This window comes from Sinohyriopsis cumingii, chromosome 8, assembly GCF_028554795.1.
Source record: "Sinohyriopsis cumingii isolate HCF-2022 chromosome 8, ASM2855479v2, whole genome shotgun sequence".
NCBI lineage: Eukaryota > Metazoa > Mollusca > Bivalvia > Unionida > Unionidae > Sinohyriopsis > Sinohyriopsis cumingii.
The window spans coordinates 3,247,530-3,261,430 of NC_142968.1; the positions used below are offsets into that span (position 1 = coordinate 3,247,530).

At 33.6% G+C, this 13,901-nt stretch overlaps 2 protein-coding genes across 2 annotated transcripts in view; both read left to right on the forward strand.

Annotated features, from left to right (window-relative positions):
• LOC149792865 (uncharacterized) overlaps positions 1-13,901 on the forward strand; it is a 61,594-nt gene that overhangs the window by 23,961 nt on the left and 23,732 nt on the right. The window lies entirely within an intron of this gene.
• LOC149792866 (uncharacterized) lies at positions 781-6,664 on the forward strand. Its single transcript, XM_089966647.1, has 3 exons — positions 781-936; positions 4,231-4,554; positions 5,768-6,664. Exons 1-3 carry the CDS (start codon positions 864-866, stop codon positions 6,127-6,129), a joined length of 759 nt encoding a protein of 252 aa, XP_089822773.1. The 5' UTR covers positions 781-863; the 3' UTR covers positions 6,130-6,664.

Below are 13,901 nucleotides of genomic sequence, written 5' to 3' on the forward strand. Positions count from 1 at the left end.
CGCAGACATGTAGCATCATGTCACACCCGGTGATATTATCCTGACATGAGATCGACCAGTGCCTAACACAAGCCAGGCAGATGCTAGTTCTATTTTTTAGGTCTTTGTTATGACTCGGCCGTGGTTCGAACCCGCGAACTGAAATGAGAACAATGGACCAATCCAGCGACTGTTTTCGTCACATATAGATGGCGATTTAAAATAAAACAATGTACCATTGGATCAGTATGCTCTTCCTACATAGACCGCGATCTTTCTAGTTATTTCTACATAGACAAAAATCTCTCTAGCTGTTTATTGTGAAAATAAGTAACATTCATTTGAAATAATGAACAGTACATTTTTAGATTTTCTCACAATTTATCGTTTGTTTTAGTCTTTCATTATGCATGCAGAGCTTTGATTTTATCAATTGCTGATCGAGTTACATTTGTTGGAATGTTTGGCTTAATCATTTTCATCATTCTTTCAATGATAAAATATTTGCAGATCTTTTTGGAGAATTGAAAAAGATATTGTTTGCAAATTCTTCGCATTAATCTTTGATCTGTTCCGTATACCAAGTATGTCGTTGCAATGGACGATAACATCCATTTTCGTCTCTGTTATCTATTGTTGGGGTAATATGATACAAAACAGTGAGAAATATGTAAAAGATGGAGAATTTTTCATGACGAAAGTATGGATTATGAATATCAACCATTTCAACAATATGACGTAATGTCAGGAAGAGTCCAATCGTTTGCTCTTAGGTTAACTTGGATATCTAAGTACTATATATAAAGCCGCTTGGCGACAAGTTTTGTTACTTTGACTAAAACTAGTAACTGGACCTATCAAGCGAGTGTCTTCATTGCATACAGATGGCGATTTCTAGAGCCAGTAGTTTTCTATTAATTTCCACTTTGTACACATTCAAGGTCGCAACGTCAGTTCGTAAGTCTCCATATTTGTTTCTCTTTTCCTTTAGTTTATCATTTTATTTTGTATCAGCATTCTAAAATGCAGTTAGTATTTTAAAAACATCATGAGGTGCAGATTGTATGAAGAAGATCAGCCAAGCCAATTTTTTCGCAATGGTACTGATTTAACCCGTGTTTGATATTTGCGGTAAAATTGCATTGTTCTGCCAAAATATATCGAAGATAGCTTTTACAACCCAAGCTGACACGTTGTAAAAGTTTCGTATATAAGATGATGACACTTCAGTAAGGTGACAGGTGAAAATACCGTTTGGTGTACAACAGAAAATACGTTTTCGAAACGGATTCATGTGAACATTACATGTTTAACTCGGATTGCACTTTAAGACAATTGTTTTTTAGACAAAGGAGACAGCCTATTAAATTCGATCTTGACATTGCAGACGATATTTCTTACTTTAGTCCGTTATTATCATTGCTAGACATTCCAATCTTGGGATGTTTGTACGCGCTGAAAACTACTCTTACAATTCTGTCGTTTCCAGTGGATAAATAAAGACTTTGCGTCCTGCCATATTGTAATTTAAGGGCTTATAAATGTCCAGGTCGTTGTTAAACTCCAGCTCCGTTTGCACAACAATTTGATCGACTCAGTTTATTTAGACTACCAAAAGTAAACCATACAGATGCAAGTTCTGACTTGATTCTGTTATAATCTGTTTAAACGGAATTACCATTGAAACGTTTTCTCCGGACGGTGCCACCCAAGTTTCTTTTTAAAAACGGCGTCAGAGTACCATTGTTTCACTGTCTGATAACGGAGTCTGCCGTTTTCGTTAAATTATCGAAATTAAACATCATTATAATCAATATTTTCGATCTCATCCGACTGACGGCTGCTTGGATGGAATTTTCATTGCGAATGTTTGCCACTTTTCTGGAATACGGTTTACATTTTTGAGACGTTAAGAACATTTTTTAAGCTTTGTTTCACAAACAAGCAAATGCAGCTTGTCAAAGAAACCAATAATGTTTCCTAGAAATAAATTAAGAATATTTTGTATTGAGCCGTATAAAGTAATAAACAGTTACCATCATCACTCTGCTTGTAAAAGAAATACATTTTTGCTCAGCGGTTAAGGTGTTGGATTCATGACCAGAAGGGTGCGAGTTCGATTTCAACAGTCGATCAGTCCATTTCAACATAACACTTTTCTTTACCTGTCTCGGCACAATATAACCTTTAATATTTAACCATGCCTTTAGACAAACACACACACACACACACACACACACACACACACACACACACACACATTAACAAAACCTGCTTATAAAATGATATGGTTGACTTAGGGTTGTCATGTATAGGCTTTATTTTAAGACTGCCACTTCTCAATATTATTAATATCAAACACTAGATGCTTCGGTTTGTTTTCAAGACTTAGCTGGGACATTTGTGACAGAATACATTATAAACCTTTTTTAGGAAGAGGCCTAACTTTAAATTTTTTATCTTAATGCTTGCCAAAGTATGCAGAAAGTCATCGAAAACTGATGTGCCAAAACTATGTGGACATCAATAGACGCATTATAAAGGACACTCGTTACAAAGTATATTCAAGAATGCTTCTTGCCAGTCCTAATTGAATTTTTTAGAACCGAAGTACCTAGTTATGCTTTGGTCTTGGCTGCGCTGTAAGCGAAACATGAGATAGCGGCGGGAATATATAAAATAAGTAGCTACAGAGATCGAGATGTTGTTGTTGTTGTGAGGTTTAACGCCATTTTTCAACACACGATAGGCTATACATGGCGGCCAGTATTAATGGTGGAGGAAGAACCCGGGAAATCCCCGGAAAGAACCACCGAGCCTCGAGAAGCTACTGGCAAGCTTTCTCACATATCCACATTGGCCGAATCCGAGACTCGAACCCATGCAGACAGAGGTGAGATGGCAGTGATCCGTAACGGAGAGCGCTTTAGACCACTCGGCCACTCGGGGCCCCAAGATCGATATGTTATACATACATATACACACACACACACATACATACATACATACATACATACATACATACATACATACATACATACATACATACATACATATATACATACATACATACATACATATATACATACATACACACACATATATATACATACATACATACATACATACATACACACATACATACATACATACATACATACATACATACATACATATATACATACATACACACACATATATATACATACATACATACATACATACATACATACATACATACATAAATACGTACATACATACATACATACATACATACATACATACATACACACACACATACACACACACACATACATATATATATATATATACATACATACATACCAACATACATACATACATACTTACATACATACATACATAAATACAAACATACATACATATGTTATGATATGGTTAGTGTCATAATCTTCTTATCATCTCTTGCTATGAGAATGGATTACTCATAAATTAAGAAATGTCTTTGCCCATGGTTAGAGAGAGAGAGAGAGAGAGAGAAGGAATTTAGGCTCTCTAACAAAGGTGTCACCAATATCCGTGGAGATTCGACTACATCTTAGGGAACAAGGTAGGGAATCGCTGTAAGGAAAAGACCGAACTGTTCTGACTCGAGCAACGAGCTGATATATATATATATATATATATATATATATATATATATATATATATATATATATATATATAATGCTAAATTCTAAAGATACATTTATAAAGCCTTTATATTTAAAATATAAGAAATACATATAAACTTACACTTTCCCATCGTGCTTACCAACTTCATTGCATAATTTGTGCCTTTTAAAATGTAATACAGATTGTTAAATCTCGATTAACTTCATGATATCCAACGAGTATAAAATTCAATAGTTGCGAATAACGCAACAAACATTTTGAAGAAATCTATCGTGCTAAATTTAAAATAGGATACTAATTTGGAATAGGTTACTAAACATTACTCAATAGTACTTAAAGAATCTTTAATTTCCAAATTAAATACATACATACATACATACATACATACATACATACATACATACATACATATTTAAGTATGAGACTATACGCATTTTTTCCACCTAAGATAATACAAGCAGTTTTCGTGCCATCCCGATCCTAATAGAACTATTTAAACCTTTGTCTGAATAATTGACACCTCTCTTCAGATAGGTACGTTTCGCAAGTGATACATTTATTTAGATATCTTATTGCATTGTGTTTTGTTTTGAGCAGAAATCCCGTTTTCGATGGAATCTGACACATGCTGTGTCCGTCAGCAGATCAGCATTTCCACTCAGAACAATGTACCAGTGACAAATGGAAATCTTCCTTATGTCTCCGTTCTTGAAAAAACCAATAGCATCAGCGGCCTTGCTTGCGACTCAAAGGTACTATTGAAGGCCACATTTCAAAAGTACAACAACACAGACGTTTACCAGGGCTGTACTAATGTGCCTAAGTGTGGGAACAGATTGCTGAGAATCGACCTAAAGATGTCCGCTAATAAAACTGGATTCTCCTTCCACGTTGGAGACAGTAGTACCAACAATGGCTTCAGTGAGTATACAGTACACTCATCATATATGAGTGCAAAGATGTAACGAGGGCTGGACTATACAAACTTGATGAGTAATTTTTTTCTAATCTTCAAACGTAACTGTAAACAAATGTATATTCTCTCACACAACATTGCCCAATCGAAACGAATAATGTAGATGGTTTAGTTTTTTGAACGCAATCGATGAAAAATGAAGTAGATCAGACCTATGATTTCTCACCTATAAGCTATATTTCAAATTGTATAGTTGGTCTCGTTTATTCAATGGCACTTTTGGTCAAAATATGTTTGGATCTAACCTTGTCTGGTATTTTTATCGAATGGGATGAGCGCCACACTTACATGACAAGAATTAATTTAAAGTTCTCCATTCATTGCTTTCCCCAACCTAGATATTTGACTTAAAGATATTTTGTCCTTGGACCTAAATTAATAACCACATTTGAAACCATGTAGTGGTCTTTAAACAATCTCCGTTAATTTTCATAGTATATCAAGCATTTCAAAATAGGAAATCACACAATCATAAATATGCCGATAATTGTTTTCCACCAATTTCATAAGTGTTTCATCGCGTTAACTAAAGTATGCCGTTACACATTAACTAATGGGAAAACAGTTTAGTTTCCGATATACAGATGGTAATTTATATTGCAAATACTAAATCAACAGCCTTTCTGTACTAAATATGGTAAGTCATTGCCAGCGATTACAATAAAAAAAAAATTCACACAAAAGTTCAATCCCTTAAAATTGACACAGTCATAGTTGCATCATATTTGGGATTATTTAAAAACTATTGGCTGTATTGGAGTGTATTTAATTGCTGCTGATAATAATTATTGTTCTTTCTCATTCAGGCAGACTTAAGACGTAAGAATCCTTTCACAAATCGATGAAGTTTGATACTTATATTTTATGTAAACATTCATCTCGTATTCCAACATTGCGTCACAAATTGTTTTTGAGATATCAAGTTTTATTACACCCACCCACCCAAAAATACACTCAACCATCTTACTGTCATTTCATATAATATTGAGGTCATATTGATGTCTTCACGTGACGAGAACTAGTACGAGTATTGTTTTTGCTTACAAGGAAAGCAACAATTGCTTGTATGAATAAAACACGTACTTGCCCAAACATTAATTTGAAAGAGATTTTAAAAGAATCATAACTTTACAAAGAGCATATTTACGTTTTCGACAGGAGGTGATGCCGCAACACAAACGAATGACGCAGAGTTTCATTTTTTGGGATATCAACACCTGCTCTACGCCAGTGATAGATGCCCCACTTTCAGTCAGATCCTTACCGGTCTCCTGGGCACATGTGTCAACTGGATAACTGTCTACGTAGGCAACGAGTTTATTAGGGTCACAAACAACATTGATTACACGTACGAGCTCTGTTCAAATTGTCTCTTCGCGCTGAATGGGCAACCTGAGCAAGAAGGTAGAATAAACGAGGATATATTCATTGGCCTTAACAGAATTATCAGTAGTCCCGATTACCGCACTGGAACTGGTGTCTGCGATGCTGTCATTAGCTGGGCCTGCCCGTGGAACTGAAGTGCTGAGAAATAAATGAAAATGTCAAACCACATGACATTCCGGATAAAAATTCATAAATATTTATAGCTGAAGTCCAAATATTTCATATTGGCTTGAACAAATTTCGAAAAGCACAATAATCTAAACACGACTTGCACTTTTACAAAACCTTTTTTTTCTCCTGTTTTCAAATTTGCGATATCACTAATGCAAACATTATTATGTTAATTCGTAATGTGTTTTCATATATAGATTTTGTGTCATCTTTTGTTTAATGCAAATTGTTTTCTGTGTCTGCCCTATTAAATCAACTTGCAACCCTTTAATCTTTTTCTTTTTAAAAGCGCATGACAAAAAAAAGATAAAATATAAACAGTTCCCCTTAGTTTAATGAGACGTTTGGCTGAAAATAACATTTAAATCTAAGACCCATGTGTACTTATGCCTGTCAATCATTTGCTCAAGTAATTCCTCTCACGTTCTCCATCTCCCATCAAATCATGACAAACCTTTTAATTCAAGCATCTACATTAAATAAAGAAAAACAAGAACACCAAGCGTATCTTTCATTTATTGAACTATCAGTTTTCGACCATCTAAAGCTGACTGGAAGTTCTTTGATTTTTTACATTAAGATAACTTCTCCGTAGTATGTTCCGTTTTTAAATATTTGCCCTGTGCATTGTTGTTGTTTCTAAGCAAAATAAAATGAATAAATAAATTCTTAAATTAATAAATCAAATATATAATTACTGATATAAATACTAGTCTCGTTCTCTAAAACGCACTCGGCGAGAAATCATGTTTGTAAGTCTTAAAATCATTTGGTCTTATTATTTTCTGATGGGCCTATTTAGTTCATGTCGTATAAACATTTTGAGATTTACTTCAACGTTCTTCCATCAGTGTGTAAACATACTTTGCCATGTATTGTCTGTTGTTTCTGACGAATTTACTTAAACAGAACTGATATAAAATACGCGATTTTAATTCCAAACGGAAATGTCTAAAACCAGACTACATGATTTTAGTTCCATACGAAATGTCTAGAACCAGACTGCATGAATATGATACTCCTCATTTATGGATAAACACACATAAATAAAGCAAAATAGCATATCTACCTGAGAAAATATTTGTTTAGAGCCCAAAATGCATTCATATTCAGCGCTTAAATTAGCATATTACCAGGTGTAACATTACAATAAAGTATTAAATACTTTAGCACCATAATGAGCCAGTATCTGACATCCATGAATCTAATATCAATCACAACAGAATGCATCTTGGATAATTTATTGTTATTTAGTAAAACGTTTCCCGTTAAAACGCAAAAGAAAACGATCGCTATAGAATTGTGAAATTATGATAGGAAACTACATATAATGGGTGGGGTGGGGTGAGTTGTAAAAACGGAAGCGTTGTTTTATAATATTGAATTTGCGTACATCGTTTAAAGTGCCTAAAAGGTTTTCGTATTATGGTAATTTATTCACACAATCAATATAAGTCATTATGCGGTTATATGGACATTACGTCTACATAAAGTATCAGTGAAATCAGGAAGAATTGAGCATGAATTTTAAAAATGATAGATTTGAAATTACGCGTCAGTTTTATATAAATTACGCCATTACACATTACTTTAGTCTTTTTAGTTGGAAAAATATTATACTTTTAGTTAATCATCAACGCCCAACCGGTTTTAGGTGAGTCAGGCACATGAACCTATGAAACATGACTAAAATGGAGTTAAACCGTATAATGAATACTGAACAAGTTATTTGGTTTAAAAAAAAACTAAGAAACTTGGATAAATGTAATTTCAAAGGTTTGCAAAAGTCTTCTTTCCGTTACGGGCATGAGGAAAATCTTGATCTTAAATATTGAAGTTTGGAAGCCGAAAGCTTATCTAAATTTAGGTTGGAACAAAACCTTTAACAAACAATAAATATGTGCATAAAAATACCTCCTCATGCCTACAGATAGTTCCTGGGAATGTATATACGGACCGTAAACAGGTCATTAACAGTGATGACAGGAAATGTATATACGGACCAAAAGCAGGGCATTGACAGTGATGACAGGAAATGTATATACGGACCGTATACAGGGCATTGACAGTGATGACAGGAAATGTATATACGGACCGTAAGCAGGACATTGACGATAAACAGGGCGTTACCAGTGATGACAGGAAATGTAGATCCGGACGATAAACAGGGCGTTACCAGTGATGACAGGAAGTATATATACAGAAGATGAACAGGGCTTTGAGAGTGATAAAGATGGCTTAAATCTTAGTGCCCGTCAAGCCTATAATTAAATAGCGTTTAGAAGACGTTCGTTTTCCAGGACAATGGACAAATGATGGCTCAAGAGTAATTTTATTCAGAACAAACCAAATGCAATTTATATTGATGATACCAGATGAATATGTAGCATGATGTCCCACCCAGCCATAGTATCCTGGCACCAGGCCGACCAGTCCTACCACTAACCTCTTAACGCTGAGTGCCTAGCAAGGCAGCTCTTAGTATCATTTTTAAAAGTCTTTGGTATGACTCGGCCGTGTTCGAACACGCGACATCCCGCATCGGAGACGGACGCTCTAAACGCTAGGGCACCGGAGCGATCCCCCATTAAATTAATGACTCAGTCTAGTATAGTTCCAAAAGTGATGAGATAAAATCTCTAAGGAGTAATTACATGAAGAGATAAAATCTCTAAAGAGTCATTACATGAAGAGATAAAATCTCTAAGGAGTAATTACATGAACAGATAAAATCTCTAAGGAGTAATTACAGGAAGAGATAAAATCTCTAAGGAGTAATTACATGAACAGATAAAATCTCTAAGGAGTAATTACATGAAGAACACATACTTGTAGGGGTTTTCCAGTTTTGTTTAAAACTGTATTTGTTGGTAAATTTCTATTCATTATTTTACCTTGGAAACTACTCAGTTCATGGCACTTATTCAATTAAAAAAAGCAGGAAGAAGTATTCATTCCAATAACTCTCATGTATAGACTTTTACTTTTTATTCCGTTTCAATATTAAGGTTGGCCTGTACGTATTAACTCATGTTTTTTTATGTATACTTTTACAACCCCTTATTTCCTTAATAAGCAAATTTACAGCTATAAGTAGAAAGGGCCATATATATTCGAATTAATATTTATATGAAGTTTGTTTAGATTTTAGCGATTATTTGTTTGACTTGAGGGAATTATTACTGGAAACACATTGATCAATTTTACGGAAATGTAGTCATATTAAAATGTGTTTACATGTCATTTTGTACATCACTGGCAAATTCAGTTAATCAATTACTATCAAAATTTTGAATATAAAGATGCACAGGGATATCCATCCTCAGAAGCACGTGTTGAATAATTAGAGATTGGAATAAATTTATTTATTAGGCAATTTGGGCATGTTTTGTTACACTTGGCTTGAAATACCATCTATTTGTTTTGTACTAATAAATAATACCAATATGAAGACAAATCACACAAGTGTAATAGTACTGTAAAGTGAACGAGTGGTAATTAGTTTTTTTGGATGTCAAATATTTGTGGTGTAATTACGTTTAAGAACCTTTGTCATAGCTATCTGCTGCCTTTAGTTTCCCGCATATAAAAGGTATTAACGACCTTAAAGAATGTTCATTCGGTGCATTTTTGCATTTGGTTTATTACAGTGATTTGATTTGAAATTAGAAACAAGATTGGACTTCACTATCTACGTCATTAGCAATTATTAGACTCTGACTGGTGGCAAAAATGACAACTAAAATGTGTACACGTAAAACAATTAAAGTTTGTTCCAGACAAGACGAACGCCCAGACATTCCTAGCACAACACAAATATCAATAAGATTCATTCCCACATATCCCGGAGCTCGTTGCTCAGCGATAGTCTGGAAATTTAAATAGGCAACAATTGAACGATAACTGATGATCGTAGATCGATCGAAATTAGCAATTTGTCAGTAATTATAGTTTGGAAATTGAAATAAGCAACAATTGACCGACAACGGATGATCGCAGATTGATTGAAATAAGCAATTCGTTGATAATGATTCTGATTTTCACCCGTCAATGTATCGATGCAAAGGTTCGTACGTACAGATGAACGTTCATTTATATAAAACACGTGTTGCTAACGACAATAAATCAAATCTAGTCAGTTTTGCAACAACATTATGACGTGTGATTTATTTAGTATTGCTCAAGCACAACATGCTTAGACCTATTCAGTCCCTGTCATTTTAGATGGTAGTAAACACTATTGAACAATACAAAACCCTCCATTTTAGATGGTAGTAAACACCATTGAACAATACAAAACCCTCCATTTTAGATGGTAGTAAACACTATTGAACAATACAAAACCCTCCATTTTAGATGGTAGTAAACACCATTGAACAATACAAAACCCTCCATTTAAGATGTTACTAAATATTTTAGAACAATACAAAACCCTCCATTTTAGATGGTAGTAGACATTTTAGGACAATACAAAACCCTCCATTTTAGATGGTAGTAAATATTTTAGGACAATCCAAAATCCTCCATTTTAGTTGGCAGTAAACATTTTAGGACTATACAAAACCGTACATTGTAGCTGGTAGTAAACCTTTTAGAACAACACAAAACCCTCCAATTTAGATGGTAGAAAACATTTTAGGACAATACAAAACCTTCCAGTTTAGATGGTAGAAAACAGTTTAGGACAATACAAACACTCCATTTGAGATGGTAGTAAACATTTTAGAACAACACAAAACCCTCCAATCTAGATGATAGTAAATATTTTAGGAGAATACAAAACACTCCACTTTAGATGGTAATAAATATTTAGGACAATACAAATCCCTCCATTTTAGAAGGTAGCAAAATTTTTTGGACATTACAAAACTGTCCACTTTAGATGGTAGTAACTATTTAGGACAATACAGAACCCTCCACTTTAGATGGTAGTAAATCTTTTAGGACAATGCAGAACCCTCCATTTTATTTGGTAGTAAACATTTTAGGACAATACAAACCCTCCATTTTAGATGGTAGTAAACATTTTAGGACAATACAGAACCCTCCATTTTAGATGGTAGTAAATATTTTAGAATAATACAAACCCTCCATTTTAGATGGTAGTAAACATTTTAGGACAATACAGAAGCCTCTATTTTAGATGGTAGTAAACATTTTTGAACAATACAAAACCCTCCAGTTTAGATGGTAGTAAACATTTTAGGACAATTCAAAACCCTCGATTTTAGACGGTAGCAAATATTTTATATGTTTTTACCAGACTTACGTTTGCAATTCTTAGCAAATTTTCAATGCATAATTTAGACATAGTATTCATCAAAGAAGACACTGAAACAATAACTAATTTATTTTCCACACTACCGGTACTAGCGAATTACATTAATTTTATGTCACGAGAACCACGAATGAAACGCAAACACTCGCTCCATGTTTAATATTTCTGTATATTTACAAGCTGCAGAAAGGTGAGCTGACTTTGGATAACTTTGCCTGAGAAATCAGTTGTCATTAAGAATTTGATATTTATACGTTTTAACGTAAAATCTTATACCTTGGTTGAATATATATATATATATATATATATATATATATATATATATATATATATGTATAATATAATATATATATGAAGGTGATTACAATGCTTGAGAATAATTTTGCATTTATTAGGGTAATTTCATTTTAAATAATGTTAAGATTTTGATTGAAACAATTGTGTCAATTCATTTTCATTGGTTGATTATGTCCTGTGCAGATAAACTCCTGATACGATATATATTTTTCAGAACCATATTCGTTCTTTGTATTTTTGTACCGATACTTCTCTTAGCATATAAATCATTGCACCGATACTTCATGTAGCATAGAAATCATTGTACCGATACTTCATGTAGCATAGAAATCATTGTACCAATACTTCATGTAGCATTTATGTCATTAAGAATATATAAGAAAGCAAGGCTTTACTTACGTTATCCCGATTCAAACCCATTTTTTGTCTTGTTTTCAGCTAATAACATTTCTAATACAATTCATATTTACAAATACGTCAAATGAGTAGCACACACACACAAACACACACAACTAATGTTACCAAAACACATTCATATTGACCAAATTCAGCCTTTTCAAGTTTAGATGACCCCGCCAGTGAGCATGCTTTATTACGTAATAATGACTCATCTATATTTAAAAAGGAGTCATGGTGCCAAATTAGTATATTAATCTATCTCATTCTGCACGGATATGTTTATGAATGATCAGACTATATTAGGAATGTCTCATTTTAATTTTCTCAACCCAACAATATACAGAAAGCCGGAACAGGATATGCGCGGTTCATTACGTCAGTGCAGTATTGTTACACCCAAAATTATGCATACGGATGCATAAAAATGACTAGCAATGTAAGGATATTCCGGGACATTATGATATATAATGCATGCATTATTTATGTCTTTTTGAGATACAGTCGATCAAATTTCTTAAAATAGTTCATATGCTGTTTTTTTCATAATGAATTTGTCATGTAGACATTTACGGTTAAAGCAAAGATAAATATATGTAGTATAGTAATTAATCCACATATCTCTACATTTTAGGTTTTATGTGCATAAATCTTTGACCAGATGAACCTTTAGATAAAATTAGGAATGATAGCAGTTTACGAAGTGAATCAAATTGGCTGACGGGACAACACCATCTTTTTTTAGAATGCCCCGCCTCCCATAACTAGACATTAAATAAACGGATAGTAATACTAAACTATTTTCAATCTCTTTGCATATAAATTAAGACAAAATAAGAGTTTAAAATATAAATAATACATCTTAGCACATATTTCCGTTTGTTTGGACAGAGCATACATTTTTACTTACGAAGTGTCCGTCGTAACAAACTACTCTGGCTCAAGCATCAAAACTCACACATATAGCGTGACTATACTATTTATCAACAAAAGGAAAAGCTAATTTTTCTATCTGAAGTACTATATGAGCCGACTCACACAGTTGTTTATTCTAACAGGACATGTGTAACTATGGCAAAACTGGAACGTGACATTACTGACGACAGAAAATTATTTGTGTTAGCAGCAGATCATGTCACTTTCTAATCTGCATTCTGGCAATTTTTTTGTTCACAGCTCCGGCAAGTGTTCGGATTTAAAGATATATTATGAAGTGACTAGTAATTTATAGTATTTAGGCATAGGAAATAATGCGAAAGAATATTATCATGCCGGTTTCATAACGTTTAGTACATTCCCTATTGCGATGAAAGCCCTGAACTGCGAGTTACCGCAACATTTACCTTCCCTGGACCATACAGTGTACTAAATTTGTATATCTAGTCTTACATATAAAAAATAGTTTCAGCCAAATAATCCATTAGACGTGTTTTGTATGACATCTTACATTTATCGGCATTACTGTTTTAGGTTTCTGAAGGTCTCTCCTGACGTAATCCTATATATTTGATCAAAGCCGTTAGAAGGGCTTCTTTTTTATTTCATAAGAGAATATTTAATTGACAAAAATATTACCTTGTTTATTTAGATACTTATGTGTAGCAATACATTATTTTATGCCTAGGTTTAATGTAAGTAAATTGTGAATGATACATCGAGAAACCGAAAATTTAGATTTATCTAGATGGATACATGTTTTCAATTCTAGCTTGCTAATAAATGTCGGTATTGTTGAGAAAAGCAACACTTAAAACGTGTATTGAA

Coding starts and splice junctions, on each gene's coding strand:
- LOC149792866 (XM_089966647.1), top strand. CDS start 864: ATGGCGATTTCTAGAGCCAGTAGTTTTCTATTAATTTCCACTTTGTAC. Junction 937..4,230: donor CAAGGTCGCAACGTCAGTTC/GTAAGTCTCCAT, acceptor TGTTTTGAGCAG/AAATCCCGTTTTCGATGGAA. Junction 4,555..5,767: donor TAGTACCAACAATGGCTTCA/GTGAGTATACAG, acceptor CGTTTTCGACAG/GAGGTGATGCCGCAACACAA.